The sequence below is a fragment of the Ursus maritimus genome, unplaced genomic scaffold, assembly GCF_017311325.1.
Source record: "Ursus maritimus isolate PB19 unplaced genomic scaffold, ASM1731132v1 scaffold_12, whole genome shotgun sequence".
NCBI lineage: Eukaryota > Metazoa > Chordata > Mammalia > Carnivora > Ursidae > Ursus > Ursus maritimus.
In genome coordinates this window covers 56,260,944-56,278,193 of record NW_024423564.1, presented here as the reverse complement: position 1 = coordinate 56,278,193, position 17,250 = coordinate 56,260,944, and the positions used below count along the sequence as shown (strand labels likewise).

At 43.8% G+C, this 17,250-nt stretch overlaps 1 protein-coding gene and 1 long non-coding RNA gene across 14 annotated transcripts in view; one reads left to right on the top strand and one right to left on the bottom strand.

The window, feature by feature from the left end:
• The window catches only part of FGGY (FGGY carbohydrate kinase domain containing), a 503,109-nt gene that overhangs the window by 35,803 nt on the left and 450,056 nt on the right, over positions 1-17,250 (top strand). For 11 of the 13 annotated variants that reach the window (XM_040627231.1, XM_040627230.1, XM_040627227.1 and 8 more), the window contains one exon: positions 3,654-3,805. The exons of the other annotated variants lie outside the window; for them this stretch is intronic. In XM_040627231.1, coding sequence (XP_040483165.1) covers positions 3,654-3,805 — 152 coding nt within the window. The remainder of the gene's footprint in view (positions 1-3,653; positions 3,806-17,250) is intronic. 13 annotated transcript variants of the gene reach the window in all.
• LOC103670665 lies at positions 9,626-15,899 on the bottom strand. Its single transcript, XR_570631.2, has 3 exons — positions 15,632-15,899; positions 15,185-15,325; positions 9,626-9,991 (listed from the first exon to the last, which is right to left on the bottom strand). It is a non-coding gene; the product is annotated as an uncharacterized LOC103670665 (long non-coding RNA).

Genomic DNA, 17,250 nt, shown 5'->3' with positions numbered 1-17,250 from the left:
CCCTAGGTTCCAAGGACGCTGACCTCTGATCTGCTAAGGTACATGGTTTTTAATTCTGGCTTTATAGTAGAATCAACCCAGGATCTTTTAAAATCCCCAATTCATGAGCCTTACCCCAAGATTTGTATTCACTTGGCTTGTGTTGAGACTAGGGCATCAGCATTGTTAAAGTTTCCTCCATAGTCTGGTATGTGGAGAATCACTGGGTGCAGCTGAATGGGCAGCTAAGATACCAGGAGCAAGAACACTTGAACTGGAAGAGAAGAGTTCCTTGTTAAACCTGCTTACATATGCACCCTCTCTGGATGCCATCTTTTTTCTCATTGTAGGTGGAATTGCTTCCTGTTAACAGGCCTTCTATTAAAAGGGTAGTTAGGTTGCAACCCTAATTATTAGTGTTGAAATAATTTTTTTCCACCAAAAAGGTTAAAATGTACCCATTCATCAAACGCGTCCAGTGGCAGGCACCCCTTACCAGCTTCTTGCCTTTCAACAGGTTCTATTAAGGTTAGATTTTGTCTGAAATGGATTATCTTGTGCTAGAAAATGAAATTTGAATTTTAAAGGTGACTCAAAGGTTGTTTCAAGCCTTCTTATGCCTGCATGGCAGTGAACAACTCTTGATTGGTTAACTGGAATAATTGTGAGGAGCAGGCAGTGGGGTCAGGAAATTAACCATGACCATTAAAGTCAAACTCACAAAACTGGCAAAAATATAAAGATGGTAACCAAAAAAAAAAAAAGAAAGAAAGAAAAGGGAAAAACCCCCCAAGTAAATTTAGTACAATAGATTAAGAACACCAATCATTACTACATGATAAAATATTCTCATTTTAGCCTTTTCTTGTTTGATCTTCTTTCCTTTGAAGATCAGACAGCACCCAGGTTGGACTGTGGTGGCAATGCTGACTGCTCCCTTCTCTGCAACCCCCCCGGCTCACAGCACAACTCTGCTTGGGTCATCCCAGCCACAGGAGCTCTTGGGGACAAGAAGAAGCAAGGGTTAATTCAGGGTCAGGGAGGGAGCTACCACTTAGGCTACTCTTCAGTAGAAACCTAATATTGAGATGTTTTTGCTAATTCATAGTAATTTCCCACAGACGTTCTTGGCACACCTCCTGTGAGATACTCAGAATGTTAATTGAGTGAATACATGGATGGATAATCTGCCCATGGGTAAACTGACTGTACAACCCAAATTCTGCTCTAGCAGTTGCTTCTAATGTGTGTGTGCCTACACGCCCACAGTCTTGATTCTGTGATGTTTCTGGGATGAGATCTGGACATCGATGTTTTTAAACTACCTGGGTGGTTCTGTGTGCACAGAGGGTCAAGAACCAAAACTTTAAGCAGTGATATTATACAGTATAATCACTCAGCTATTTAGAAACAAATCTTGGGGCACCTGGGTGGCTTAGTCAGTTAAGTGTCTGCCTTCAGCTCAGGTCATGATCCCCAGGGTCCTGGGATCGAATCCCTCATGGGGCTCCCTGCTGAGCAGGGATCCTGCTTCTCCCTCTCCTTCTGCCTCTACCCCTACTTGTGTTCTCTCTCTCTCACTCGCTCTGTCAAATAAATAAAATCTTAGAAACAACAACAACAAATCTTAGATGTGTCTCCGGAAGTTCTCCTGTATTTCCTTATTTTCAAAGTTTGTGGGGCCCGAACCTCCCCCTGCCCCTGCCCCGGCAGGCAAAGCAGAGACTGAGTCCTTGCTTCATCATGGTGATGATGACCTGATTTCGATATTTTCTTAGGTTGGCATTGTGTTCTTTCAGTTTTAAAGATTCTTTTTCAGAGACATGACAAAGTAAGGAAAATAAAATTCGTAGCCTCTTATGTACGCACTACTGAGGGTAAGTGCATGAAAATTTGCCATCTTTGCCACAGACTTTTTTTTTTTTTTTTAAGATTTTATTTATTTATTTGACAGAGAGAGAGACAGCCAGCGAGAGAGGGAACACAAGCAGGGGGAGTGGGAGAGGAAGAAGCAGGCTCCTAGCGGAGGAGCCTGATGTGGGGCTCGATCCCATAACGCCGGGATCACGCTCTGAGCCGAAGGCAGACGCTTAACCGCTGTGCCACCCAGGCGCCCCTGCCACAGACTTTTTTTTAAAGGAAGAACTGCTTGAAGCTTCGGCCCTTGCCTCCCCCCTCTGCCCAGCAGGTGACTGTGCTGCTGTAGCTGGTGTTCACAAACACGTCGTTTCTGTGCTTTCCCAACACATGTGTATACTCCCAACAACAAACAATGTGTATGGTGTTTAAAAATATCCCAGCTGGTGTCATTATTCATGTTGATATGTGTAGCTTGCGTTGAAGTTTGTTGTACCAATTTATTTATCTGTTCTCAGCACAGATCTGTTTCAAAGCACGCTATATGCTTTTCCAAGCTGTGAGATAGGAGCATGTCTTAATCTTGGAGTCAGTCTGTCATGGGAAACGACCTAGATCAGAGAGTTGTTTTGAGGATTAAATGAGATGATGCATGTAAAATGTTTAGCACAGGGCTTGGAACACAACATACACACACACAGCTTTATAAATATTTGTTATTAGCAAAGATATATAATTGCTGCAGTTATTCTGCAATTGCAAAATAATGTGTGAAGTGCCTGGTTCAATTACTGTTGGGTCCCCTTTTATCTTTCCCTTTTATTATCTCCCAGTTTGTTTATTGCTGCTCTCTGCATTTTGCCATCCGAGGAAGCAGAGGACCGTAAAAAGAATGTTGGCTTGCCCATTAGTACATGAGGAATTAGTTGAGGCCGTGCAAGGGAGGGAGAAAGGGACAGTTCGTTCCTGTGTGGGCTGCAGGATGGTAGAGGTAGGATGTGAGGTGCATGCCTGTGCTTCTTTTCCAGCTGGTTTTAAATTCTGTTTCTTATTTCTCCTTCCTCTTGAGAGCCTACTGTGTAATAGGTACTTGCCTTTATGTGCATTGCCTTTTCAGTGAACAGAAAATCTCAGTTAACCCTTATATGCTATTAGGTGTTGTTATCCCTGTTTTGTAGGTAAGGACACTTAGGCTAAGAAAAATTTAATGACTCTGTCAATGTATCTCCCCCTGTAACTGGTCTGTTTAATCCTCAAACTGGAAAAAAATTCCAGTGATTCCCACTGCACCAAACCGAGGGCGGGGGGGAAACACCTAAGTTAACTAATTTTAATCAAAGCGACTAGAAGAAGTGGGAATATAAGCAGATAAAAGCCATTGTGTAGTTGGTGTGTTATATTGGATTTATTATTCTGTTGAAGTGTCTGTGCAAACAGATCTTAAAAAGCCAACATACTGTTTTAGACTTACCTCATGGCTCTTTTCCTGAATACATACCCAGAAAAGGTTTTCTGGAACAGAAGAGATAGGAAAGAAGGGGGAGAAGTTGAGAGAGAATGAATAAGAATCTAATTAATTGGTAGATCTGACTGGTTTTAGTGTAGACATGTAACTGTGGGGTGACACTTAAAGGACACATCCAAGGTTTGGGTGGAACGTACTAATCCGTGTTGGTAGTGGCCCCCTCCCTTGCTGCTGTCAATGAATGAAGTTACAGTAGCTGTGCAGACTGGTGCCCTTGGGATTGCGGAAGCGCCCCCCTCGAATTCGAAGGCTAAGATCGTGCGCGTGTCCTCCCCTCTCTCGTTTCTGCTAGGGGAGTCCCACCGGAACATCATCATGTGGCTGGACCACCGGGCAGTCAGTCAGGTCCACAGGATCAACGAAACCAAGCACCGTGTCCTGCAGTGTGTCGGCGGCGTAATGTCCGTGGAGATGCAGGCCCCGAAGCTTCTGTGGCTAAAAGAGGTGAGCGTCTGCGGCAGAGAGAGCGTGCTTATCACAGCCAGGGATTCTGTTTATTGTGGGTCCGTCTGTACCAGGAGCCGTGCTAAAGTCTGTTCCGTGTGATTTTTCCCAGCAGCTCTCTGAGGAAGCTAGATCCCAATTTATTGATTAGGTTGCAGTTAAATCTTTCCTGTTTTTAGGTGCTAACCTTAGGCAGGCACGGTGATAAGTGTTTGACACAGATTATCTCTTTGAATCCAAGCAGCCGCCTTATGAAGGTAGGGCTTGTCTCTTTTTTGGGAGGGTGAGGGTTGTCTGTAGACAAGAAAACTAAAGCTAATAGAGATTAACCAACTCACCCAAAATGACATGATAAGTATGTGGCAGAGCCAGGGCTGGGACTTGAGACTGGCCGACTCCAAAATCAGTTCTCTTAATATCCAGGACTCTCCTGGAGTTCAGAGAGGCTGATTACCATTCCAAATAGAAAGTGGCAGAGCTGGGCTTTAAGTCCACATCTTCTAACCAGAACCTTCTTTCTCTACGCACTGTATCCCCCGAGGATTAATCTGGCTTTGGTGGCATGTTGGGGTTTCTCATGTCACCTGAACTTGAGTTTCCATGTCCTTGAGTGATATGGTGATCTCCAGACGGAGCCCTTGCAGGTGGTTGCTGTTTCCAGATGTTCGGTCCTTTATGAAGTGTGGATAATGGTGATGTCAGCTTCACTGTGCCCAGCAGGGATGGATGTTCGAGAAAGTTCAAGTCCTCTGGGAACATGAGGAACTTGAAAATCCCTAGGTGGTCTGGTGAGGAGAGAATCCGTCCAATGAGTAAGACGTGGTGTGATTCGTTTTCTGGCTCTGGGGTTTCAGGTGGGCCGAGTCTTCAATTACTCAAAATGTATATGGGGGTGAGAGGAGTGTAAGGGTGCTGAGAAAGTGTCCCTGGATTGCCACCGGGAGCAGAAGAGACACAAGCAAAGAGGGCATCAGTAATCAAGGGAGGTTTGGCTTCTTATCTGTTTAGCATACTGAGCTGTTGTGTAAGCTTTAATTTGCAAAAAGGCTTCTATATTTATTAAGAGTTTGAAAACACAGAGCATTTTAGGAGTCAGGGGTTTCTGACTCTACTGGCATCACCTTGTGTGACTTTGAGCAAAGTAGTTCTCGTCCCAGGCCTCACTTCTTCTATCTATAAAGTGAGAGAGATGGTCTGGACCAGTTTGAAAACCTGATGTAAATATATCCTGAAATACCAATCAGAATATAGAACTACTCTGCACTGCACCCACCCTCTGCTTTGTGTTCTGTAGACATTAATTGATTTAATCTTAGCAAGCTTGGCCTGATAGACAGCATGGGAAACTGAGGCTGACAGATATAGCAGTATGATTTTCCTAAACGGATGGTAGAGCCAGAATTTAAACCCATGTCTGCTGGCCTCCAAATCCCAGCTCGCCCCATCGTGTCATGCTGCACAGAAATCCCTCTTTAAAGCATATGTCACTTAGGGTAGGGCCAGGAACAGGGGCAGTGGTGTTTTTAAACCAGCCTAAACATGGTGCAAGAAAACAAATGGGTTGGCTCCATCACACCCTTCTTGGCCACAGGTAAGGAGGTTCAGGCAGGTGGTCATTGGTATATTATCAGGGCCTTACTGAGCACCTGCTTCAGGGCCGGCTTGGGGCTGTATATCCCAGGAGGTCTGAATGCACATCTGGTGTGAAGCTCTCTGGAGGCTCAGTGCTGTGTGCTTGAGATCAAACTGTACTAAATAAAGCACAGAGAAAATAATTAGGTTCTAGATTGCATGGCAGTCAGTGATTGTGACCTCCTAAGACTGGCCATCCATCCATCTATCTAATCAGTTCCATTTCAGAGTTTTCTGAGAAAGGCCTTAAACATCTCATCGTGTATTTAACTACCTGGTGGGTGAGCCTCAAATCTGTTTTTAAAATTTCTTAAATTTATTTATTTATTTATTTTGGTAAGTACATACAGGAATCCATGCTGAGAATTCCTTTGATTTTTATCAAGAGTGCAAATTCAAAATAAAAGATATTGTCTAATACCAGTTTTAGCATTTTCTCCTTAAAACCTGACCTGGATGGCTTATGACCTTTTTCTGACTTTAACGTGTAAATGAATCACCTGGGGATCTTGTTAAATTGTAGATTTCTGATTTAGTAGTCCTGGGATGGGGACTGAGAATTGGCATTTCTGACAAGCTCCCAGGTGATGCTGATGTTGCTGGCCCACAGACCTATAAAACCACTTTTATAAGTGGCACCCATTTGTGGAGACACAGAGGACAGTACCTTCTTTTGGATGTGGCGATGGGAGACTGGGGGACCAGGAGGTTAGATAGCTTTGAAAGAGTTGTTCAGTAGCACATCAGAGTCCAAACGTGAGACTCTGTGCTAAGCTCATGGGTCTGTCATTTGTTTACTCCCTTATTCACTCTTGAATTCACCAGATATTAACTGAGGTTCTGCTGTGACCCAGCAGTGTCATAGGCACAGGGGACACAAGCACGAAGAGGACTCAGGCTTACCCTTGAGGGGCCCAGCGTCCTCTGGCGCAGTGGTGGGGAAGTAAAGGAGAGGGGGTTGGGTGGAGGAAAGAGACATGGAACAGGAACTATCAGAAGATGTTCTAAGTACCTTGATAAAGGAATATGCAAAGTGCTTTCGGGGAAAATAATTTGCTTCTGGGAGTTCTTGAAGATGAGTCCCAAGATAGGAGTGGAGGTTTTGCCTATTAGAGAAGACAGGGAGGAAATTCTAGAGAAAAACTGTGGTTCATTTTTGGTAAGGTACATAGGTCCTGGGATGAGAGCCCAGGATGCTTCTCTGAGTGTAGTCGGAGATGAGGCCAGGTAAGTAGCCTGGGCTCAGTTTGGTAAGGGCTTATTTGGTAATAGATGGTTTTTAAGCAAGAGGGAGGGAATGTCTTAGATACCTTTGGCAGGGATGAGGGGACTGGATTAGAGGTGAGGAAATGTGTGTGTGTGGGAGTAAGAACTAGTTTTCATACTTTCCTGATTATAGCACTTTGTTGGCTTTCCCTTGCTCTTAGGATAAATTCCAAAATTTGCAACATGGCCCAGAAGATGGTATGTGATGTCATGTTCACCTCCTCCTTTCTGCTTACTGTGTGTCCCTCCCCTTGCTCACTCTATCCACCGGGATCCAGTCAGGGTGTCTCAAACATGCTCAGTTCTTTGCCACCTCCGTCTTGACTAGGGGTTGGCAAACTCTGGCACATGGGCCACATGCTTGTTTTGAATGTTTTGGGAGTAAAGAATGAGTTTTATTTCAAATGGTTGAAAAAGGATTCAAAAGGAGAATAATATTTTGTGACTTGTGAAAATCATGTGAAATTAAAATTTTCAGGGCCACAAAGTTTTATTGAAACACAGCCACGCTCATTCATTTATGGATTGTCTGTGGCTGCTTTTGCATCATGGCGACAGAGTGGAGTAGTTGAGACAGAGACTGTGTGCCTGCAGGGCTGAAAATATTTACTCTGACAGTTAGAGAAAAGTTTGCTGACCCTTGGTCTTAATGATGTGACGCTGTGCCTTCTGCCCCTGAACAGTCTTCCCTCTGCTCAACACTGATCCCAACTTATTATTGAGGCTTCAGCTTTATTGTTAGGTCTTCAGAAAAGCCTTGCCTGACCCTCCAATGAATTAGAGATCTCTTTCCACTGCACTCTTACTTCATTGTATCTTTCATAAATTGTAGTGATGTATCATGTCGTATGATGATTTCCATGGTGCTTGGGTCTTCCAACCACTGTAATCCATAGGGGGATGGAGAGTCTATCCATTTTGTTCATGGCTGTTTCCCTACCCCTAATCAAATGCCTGGCATATAGTAGGTAATCAATACATAGTTTTGAATAATTTGAGGGGCTCAGTAAAGGGGCTTTTGCAGTCCTCCAGGTGAGAAGTCATGAGGCAGGAAGTAAGCACTGTGGGGTGGAAAAGAGATAGGTTCCAGAATTTTTAGGGAATACTATCAACAAGACATGGAGGCCGATTGGCTTTGAGGGGCAAGCGAGATGGCACAGTCAGAACTGACCATTCACTTCAGTATTGCTGTCACTCACGGGCTCCTTGTCCTTAGCTTGGAATCTGATGACATCGGGAGTCGGGCAGAGTCTGGAGTTCAGACTTCCCAGAAGACCCAAGTGATAGACTAGGACCACCGCAGCTCTTAGGCAAAGTCACGTGGGTCCTAGTTCTGCAATGTGGAATTTTAATCATGTCCTTTACATTTAAAGTTTGTGTGTTTCAGGTTGATGTATGTTTCCTTAATAAGAATTGTCAGATAAAAGGAAAAATGCCATTTGAATTTTTCATAACCCCCAGCAGTCTGGCTTTTCCATTTGGTCTCAATGATTCTGACTCTCATCTTAATGAAGGCCAAATGTAAATTAAGTTCTGTCAGGCTGGAACAGCTGGAGTCTCCTATCTTTATAAACATGAAACATTGCAGGGTAACAAGGTGCACACTGGGGAAGGTCAAGAGAGTTAAGGGCTGATGCAGATCCTGACAGCTCAGTGTTAATGGAACATAATTAACTGGCGTGTAGGGGCTTCGTGGAGATCTTCCAATCCGACTTTTAACTCATTTCCTCTTTTTGCCATTGTCAGCAGAGCAGAAAGCTAATCATTTCATAGTCTGAGATTTTCATCATTCGTTCCCAACTGGAACCAACTGGCTAGAATGTCAGAGGATTTTGTTGATGGGTTTAGAAGATGCCCCTCCCATCTCTCCCAAGTTCATGCCTCTCTGCTTCTGTTCCCCTGATAGCATGCTGGGAAAATGAAGAAACGACTCTCCGGTTCTAATGTACCTTTTCCTGTACATGTAGATTCTTTGGAGGAAGCTGGGAGTTGGGATGCCTAGAGAGGTGGTTTGATAACTTCCCGTTAGCTGTGGAAAGTGTGAGTGGAGTGCTTTTTGTGAGGAACTATCGAAAACAAACAAAACAAAACTCCATGAGAGGTCGGGAAAGCCTGGTTCTAGTCCTTTCTGTGAAGTAAGAGGTTTGTCCCAGCTCCTTGTCTGGCCTTATTCTTTCCTTCTTCTTGACTATATAAAAACATCTATTATCTTAGATTTCTTTTGCTTGAAATTTTGTGCAAGATAAACAATGTTAATTTCCTTTCTTTGAAATATACCATTTCTTTTTTAATGGCAGTTATGGTGGCAGTTTTTCTCTGTTAGTTACTCTGGCTTTAAATTGCATATATAGGCCTATTATTGTTCACCCACATTCATCAGACCTCAGCATTAGAGCTGATACAAGATATTGGGGAAATTTGGGGGATAAATCACAGTTCTGTAACAGAAGTAAAATACAGGATTTGAAGCCAGACACACTTGGATTTAAATCGCTCTCTGCCATTTACCGATTCTGGGACCTCAGACAAACTAAAGCAACTTCTCTGAGTCTCACAGTGTTCGGCTGTAAAATGAGAATAGTAGTGTCAGCCTTGTGGAACTATTCTAATTTAGTCAGATATTTATGAAGCACTTTATGCAAGTAAATATTCAAGCAGTAGTTACATCTTCACTTCCATTGTGTTTAAAAAATGTTTGTGTTCTATTGATGGGCATGTCAGTAATATCCTATCACCAACTGAGAGAATTTTAAACACTAGAATATCTTATTTCATGTAGTTGGCTTTAATGAGTGGTCTTTTTCCTGTTTGACTACTAGCTAAGGAAAGCATCTAAAAACCACCATGAGGTTGTCAGAGACAATCATAGAAAATATCCAGTACAATAGTACAAACATATTTTCAGGGTCATTCATTTATGTGAATCATCCACATGCTATGTGTAATCCCTATACCAGAAGGCAGCCGGCTTTGAACTTGGAAGCAGATTGATCTAATACCTTCTACTGTTTCCCCTGAAATTCACCATTGCCTCCAGCCTCAGCATGATTTTATTTCACAAAGATTATTTTATTTAATCTTCACACCCATCTTGTGGGGTTGATATGATCTCTTGTGGGTAAGGAAACTGAAACTCAGAAACGTTAAATGACTTAACAGTCTCATACTGGGTGAGCAAACCTATATCGGGAGCCGTACCGCAGCTCTGCCCCTGATCTCTGTCCTGTGGGGCCTCTGTAATCCTCTGTCGGGATCCAGAAGTGGTCTTTGCCTTCAAGAAATTATAGTCTGATGGAAGAAGAGAGATACAGCTCACCTGAGCAATCAGATCGGAGTAAGGAAACAGATGAAGACAGTAGCTAAAGCACACATATGTCTAGCACTTTCCAAGCATTTTGTCCGTGTTAAACTCCTCTAACCCTCACTTCCACCCTATGGAGTAAGTATCAGATGATAAAACAGGCTCAGAGATGTTAAGCAACTTGCCCAAGGTCACTCAGCTAATAAATGGCAAGGCTGGGATTGGAACCTTGGCACTTCAGATCTAGAATCTGGGCTTATCACTGTTTTTCCCTCCTGTCTTCTTCAGGTGTTTGCCTTGCAGGGTTTGGATATATTAGTTCAGGGAAGAAATTTGTAAGTGATAACTTCAGGGAGATCTAAGGCCAGGAACAATGGGTGGTGGGTTCATTTTTTTTTTTTTCCTTTAACAAATGTTTATTGTCTCGTATGCGGTAGGCTCTGTGTTGGGCATTAGAGATTCCAAAGAAGACAGGTAAGGGCCCTGGGAAGGCTTCTGAGAACTTAGATTCTAGTATAGAGAGGCAGAAAATAGACAAAGAGACAAATACACACACACACACACAAAGTGATTATATTTTCTGGAAAATGCTATGAAGGAAAAATACAGATGAACAAATTTGGCATGGCTGGCGTGTTCTCTCTTGGGAGGTTTTGTTTGACCTGAATGATGATGATTTCAGGAAGAGAGGGCAGCAGACATGAGGGGAGGAAAGTACCTGTGAGATCAGCAGAGGAGGTCAGCAGGGCTGGAAGGGTGTGAGCAAGGCAGAGAGTAGTGGGAGGTGGGTTGAAGCAGTGGGTAGGGGCCAGCTCCTGCATGGCCTTGAGGCCATGGGCAGGAATTTGGATTTTATTCTAACAGTAGGGGGAAAGGGTCAGTGGATTTTAATCATAAATGTGACATGATCTCTGGTTTATGACTTAGAAAGCACTCTGCTATAGTACTGGGTAGGTAATAGATATTTGTATAACCACAACAAAGTTTACGTTATAATGTTAAAAGGAAAAATTACAAAACAATGTACAGTCTTATGAATACATTTGTTGTAAGAAATTATCAGTATAGAGGGGCGCCTGGGTGACTCAGTTGGTTAAGCGGCTGCCTTCGGCTCAGGTCATGATCCAGGGGTCCTGGGATATTGGGCTCCCTGCTCAGCGGAGAGTCTGGTTTTCCCTCTCCTCCCCCTCCCCCCATTCGTGTGCTCGCTCTCTCTCTCTCCCCCCCCAAATAAATAAAATCTTGAAAAAGTTATCATTATAGAAAAAACTGGCTATGTATACAAAAAACATTAATAATGGGGTGCAGTGTCTGTGGTTGGAATAGTTTGCTACTGTTATAGCACAGTGCTCATGCTTTTATTACTTCTTGGTAGTTTTTCATGAAAAAAAAAAATCTTGTAGTCCTAGCTAATCTTTCTGGTTTATACTGCTTCATTATTTAGCATAGGATTTTTTTCTTCTTGGGCTTGTTTTCCTTAAAAGCACCAACACAGTATTATTATCCCATTATACAGATGAGGAGAACAAGACCCAGAGAACTTAAATAGCTTCCCCAAAGCTACGCAGCAAATACGGGTGGCGCCAGGATTCTCACCAAATCCAGCCCGCCTCCAGCCCCTGGGCTCTCTTCATCGGCCCTCACTGCCTGTTCTCAAAGAGCACTCGTTTCTTGCGACACGCCAGGGCAGCCGGCTGGCAGCCCACAGGCCAAATCTGGTCCCCAGATGGGTTTTGTTTGACCTACCCCGTGCTTGAAAAAAAAACAAAACAAAACAAAAAAATTTTTTTTGAATTAGTTTTCAACATTTAAAAACTAAGAAATTTCACATAAAAATCCAGATTTTCTGCTTCTTTAGAAGAAATAACAAAAGGATTTGGCAGTCGGGGGGCCCACATTCCCATGTGAAAGGAATTGGCCGGTGCTGAGCAGGGGCTGCCCCCTTTAGAAGGGGCAAGTGTCCTTCATTTCACAGCCATCCCCACCCAGCTTGCTCTGCTCATTTCCTTTCCCAGCACTACCCTCTAGGCGTTTGGATTGGAGACCCACGCTGTGGGAATTTGTTCAAGGAATCCATCATTACTTTTCCTATAACAAAATGCTGAGAGAAGTGGAAAGATTTTCCAGATGGTGAACTTCTTGGTCAGTGGCTCTAGGGATGCTCTACCCATATTCTCTCACACCTCTGAGTCTTTGCTCGGGTTTTTCCTTTGCCTGGCACACTTAGGATTTTGTCCTCCACTTGGGAAAACTTACACGAATTCTTCAAGACTCCAGGAAGCCTTCCTTGACTTTCTCCATCGGGTGTTGATTAGGCTCCTGTCCTTTGTCCCCCATGGCACCCCCCCCTTACCTCTACCTTGGAATGTATTATACTATATTAGTGCCTCATTTATCTCTGTGTCCCTAATGTCCAGGGCACTGCTTAGCATCTAACGCTAACCACTCAGTAGATATTGTAACGGATGGATGGATGAACAGATGAACAAATTTACCAAATCATTTATCATGCCACTTTTGATTGTTGCGTACGTCTGACCAATAGTTCCATTCTAAAGTAGAGATCTCCTGCAGACCAATGTAAGTTCATTTTCTCTTCCCCATTGTGGAAAGGGAAGTTTGGAGTATTACCTCTCCTTTCCACCCCAGAGCCATGCCTTGGCTGCAGTCCTGTTACCTTGAGTCACAGTTTGTTTTGTTTTGTGTGTGCAGTGAAGGCCCCAGATGGAGGCAGTAACTCCTCCTGGCCTCTCTTCTGTGTCTGTGTGTCTTGAGGAGCATAACCCTTGAAGCTGCTTCCTTCACCTTGCCAGAGAATCCAAGGCGTATACTAAATCCGACAGCCTCTCTTTGGAATGTTTATACCAGGGGCGCTGTTGCCTTCGGGCCAGATTCCTCCCAGCCTTTGAGCAGTGTGGACCGTGTTGTCAGCTGTTGTGAGGGCATCTTTTGTGGATTTTCTCTCCCGGGTGGTCTGCCCATAAACTGGGCTTGTAACTAAATATATGGAGTGTGGAGGCTAGTGCCCTGGCTTCGCTTATGTGGACGGCGAATCCTGTCCTTACCATCCTTGCATTTGCATATTTGATTTATGCCAAGTATGGGCTGTATTCTTTTATAGTCCAACAAAGTAATTTTATTTTTTATTTTTTTTTAATTTAAAAAAAAGATTTTATTTATTTATATGTCAGAGAGAGAGGGAGCACGAGCTGGGGGGAGGAGCAGAGGGAGAAGCAGACTCCCGGCTGAGGAGGGAGCCCGATGCGGGACTTGATCCCAGGACCCTGGGATCATGACCTGAGCCGAAGGCAGACACTCAGCCGACTGAGCCACCTAGGCATCCCCCAACAAAGTAATTTTAAAAAGTAGACCCCCCTCCCATAAAAGGACTTGGTCAGATAACTGGTAACATTTAATAAATGTCAGCTATTACCATACTATATTTTGTATTTTACTTTATGGTTTGTGGGAGACTTTGATGTGCATTTTCTTTATTTGACCTATGACATGGTCTTGTGGGATAAATATTACCATTTGCCACATTTTACAGGTGAATACACAAGCCTCAAAGGGATGAAATGATTGTCTACTGGGATTAGGATTGGGTCTTCAGTGAAGGTTCACGTGGTTCTAAATCATGTCTTGTTTTTTTTCCTGTTACACCACGTTCCTTCTCCTTTGGGCTGATGGATTTTCAGCTCTATAAGAGCAGGGACCAAATCTGTCTATCCATACCTGGCAGTTGTCTCCCCAGAGCCAAACAGTGCTTGGCATTAAAATTGTACTCAATAAATACCTGCTAAATGAATTCATATAACCTGGTCAGAGCCACACTTATGGCTGTAGCAGGAAGGCCCATGTGCCCAGTATTTCTGCTGCTGTCTTCCTGACCACTGTGCAGGGATGTCTGCTACATCCAGGCATTTTCAATGTAACCAGAGAGGCAAGAGTAAGATTGCTAAGTTTGGCTGCCTTTATGCCTGCATGGGATGATTCAATGTCGAACAAAAATTGAACATTCTTTCTTATAGTGGCTAAAATGTACTGTGAGAGGGAATGTTATCTTTAGAAAAGATACAGAGAAAGACGATGTATTTAATGTGTGTCGTGATAGAGGAACTCGTTAGCACCGTCAGCCTTGTGGAGGTGAACTGTCACCTTGGAAATCTGGAGACTCAGGGTAGATAGATGTCGATCAAGGCAAGAGAGGAGGCAGGCCAGAAGTCAAGAAAGATGCTAGATGGGGGGCGCCTGGGTGGTGCAGTCCTTAAGCGTCTGCCTTCGGCTCAGGGCGTGATCCCAGCGTTCTGGGATCAAGCCCCACATCAGGCTCCTCTGCTGGAAGCCTGCTTCTTCCTCTCCCACTCCCCCTGCTTGTGTTCCCTCTCTCGCTGGCTGTCTCTGTCAAATAAATAAATAAAATCTTTAAAAAAAAAAAAAAAAGAAAGATGCTAGATGGGATTATTCTGGAAAGGTAAGTCAATCTCATTTCTCTGAATATATGGCTTGGCTTTACTCTTGTTTTGTTTTATTCAAAATGAGCATAGCTATTCTGCTCTGGTAGGGACGTACTCATTTAATCAGTGAAACAAACTTTGGGCTGGTAACTGCTATGTAGACGGCACTGTGCTTGGTGATGGGGAGACAAAGTGGAAGCTAAGAGCGTCCTTTATCTCAAGTTGTTCCCCAGTCTAAGACCAAGTGCAAGAGGCTGTGAAAGCCATTTCCCCCCAACATTTTATGATCATAATCTTTAAACATACAGAAAAGTTGGGAGAATTTTATTGTGAATACTCAGAACCATCACCTGGCTCTGCCAGTAACATTTTACTTGCCATATCAGGCATATGTCCATCTATCTGCCCTTCTATCCATCCATCAGTCCTCCTTAAGGTTTTGCAAGTTGAGACATCGTTACACTTCTAAAAGCAGTTTGAAATGTTAAAGACCGTTTACCTTACTGAGATACTTACTAAATTCTGTTTAAGATATTGACCCTGTTTGATTGCTCTCTACAAACATCATCAACACTTGCTCTAGAATTTATTAGATATCTACCATGTGCTTTTAAGTTTGCTCTCTGACTTAATGCTTATGAAAGTCCTGCGAAGTAGATGTTATCACTTTCTTTGCAGATGAAGAAGGTGAGGGTAGAGGAAGTGAAGTAGATGACCACTTACTGACTGTTGCATCTGGCAGGGCTGGAATGCAAACCTGGGTTTTCTAACTCCAGGAAATGGATTTAAAAAGTTGCAGAGGTTAGCTGGTCAAAGTCCAGCCTTTATCAGGCGCAGTCCCCCTCTTCTCTACAGATGAAACACCTGGGTAGAGAGAGCTAGTTCTCACTGTTCAGGTTGCAAATCCCAAATAACAAATTTGTCTGACTGAAATTTGTAGTTAAATGTGAATTCTAGAATAAAAAGTAATCTAAGTCGTCCTAAGTTAGACTCCCAAGGAAAGAATCACGCCTGCGCCCTCCACTACGCAAATTCCAACCCATTCTTCTTTGTTCATGCTCTAGCACGTTAGTTACCTCTTAAAGAGCTGGCCTCTTACCCCCCTTTGCATTCACCTTCAAGTGTTCATAGTTCGAAAAAAGAGAGTAAATGATTTAACTAGTTCCTTACCTCTTCTGAACCCGGGGGTCCTGGAGGCACCTCTGCAGCTAAGACACCACTCAAGGGTAATCTCTGTGCATCGGGCTGTGGCCACTCTGCTGGCTGAATGATGAAGTCATTCAGGGATCTCCTTAAAACCCACGTCTCCTGAATCCTTCCTGTATGCAGAGCTACGGATTAGGTAAAACTTGTGAGCGACCTCAGTAATAAAAAGTCTGATCTCAACTCTACAGCCCCGTCAATACCCGTCCCCACACCCTCTTAAAAAGCTGCTTTAGTTCGGCTTCCAAGCTTTGTAATCTCAACAGTCAGTGTCTTCTGGCTCAAAAAATGCAAGACTAGGGAGTGTTCAGAGGGAATGAGCGAGCTGCCTGAGTAAGTGGCTCTGCCTTCCCTGGCCCTCGTCTCTCATTTGAGCTTTGCTTGAGGGTCTGAACTGTGGCACAGAGACGTTTTCTCCCAGTCGTGCTACGTGTATAGCATATTGGAGCTTGCCCAAGTAAAGCAACGCGAGCAATTAGGAGAGAAGATCTTTTTGCCAATTAATTATTCATAATATTTTTAGTAATAAGGGTTTTATCTTCCCCAATATAATGATTATTATTATTACTTCACCATCGATTAGTGAAAATTATGGGTCACAGACTAACACCAGTCCATGGTCTGGTATTTGGGAGCAACTGGTCTCCGTGAGCCCTGAAATTCTCCCGCAAAGCTGGCATTGTGTGGATCTAAGATGGATGAGAAGAGAATCAGGACCTGAGTGAACCCTACTGCAGTTGTCTTGGCCTGAGGCCATGTGGTCTGGCTCTGGCTGGGGGTCAGAGACAAGCCCATGGACCTGAGAAAGAGGGTGAATCACTGTGCAAGTATTTATCGAGCACCTCCCTTGTCCTGGGAAGCGGCAACCCGACAGTAGTGTGTTGGCCTTGGAATTCAAGTGGCTGGGGTTTCACCCAGGCTTTTCACTTACCATCTGCATGATCTGGGCAGTTCTCTTCACCATGGGCCTTAGGTTCCTGTCTATAAAATGGTGTTAATGGCAGGATTGTTTCCGTGTCTTAGAGGGGAGGATATTTGGTAAGTTGTAGAGTGCTAGTATAATGATGTATTTTCAAATAATGAACATGATGGAAGTAGTTGGTTTGGGGAAAGAAATTAGGCCTATTTTTCGTATTCTTATCTCTAGATGCAGCTGAGAAGGCCAAGAGTGAAGGGAAAAATTCACATTATTGTGAGGGTAGGCAATTAACAAAGAAAGTGTGCTTAATCTTTAGGGACAGCGTGGGGTGCGGGTATTACTGTCCTGCTTCAACAGGTGGCAAAAGGCTGAGAAGATTCACGCCAAGTAGTTCATGAGTGGCCAAGCTGGGATCTAACTCAAAGTTACTCAAGCATGTGCTCATAACAGCTCACAGGCCAAGGATCGGGGAGAGTGGAAGGGGCTGGGAGAGAGTCAGTCCATCCTCAGACGCCCCAGACCAGTCTCGCTTACCCTGTTACTGGTAACTTACAGGGTCTTGTCTTCAGCAACAAACATGCTCGCGGTGATGGCTGTGAGAATGCGTACACCTTTTAGAAGTGGTCTAACAACAGTGTGTGCCGAATCAGTTCCCACCAGAATCCAT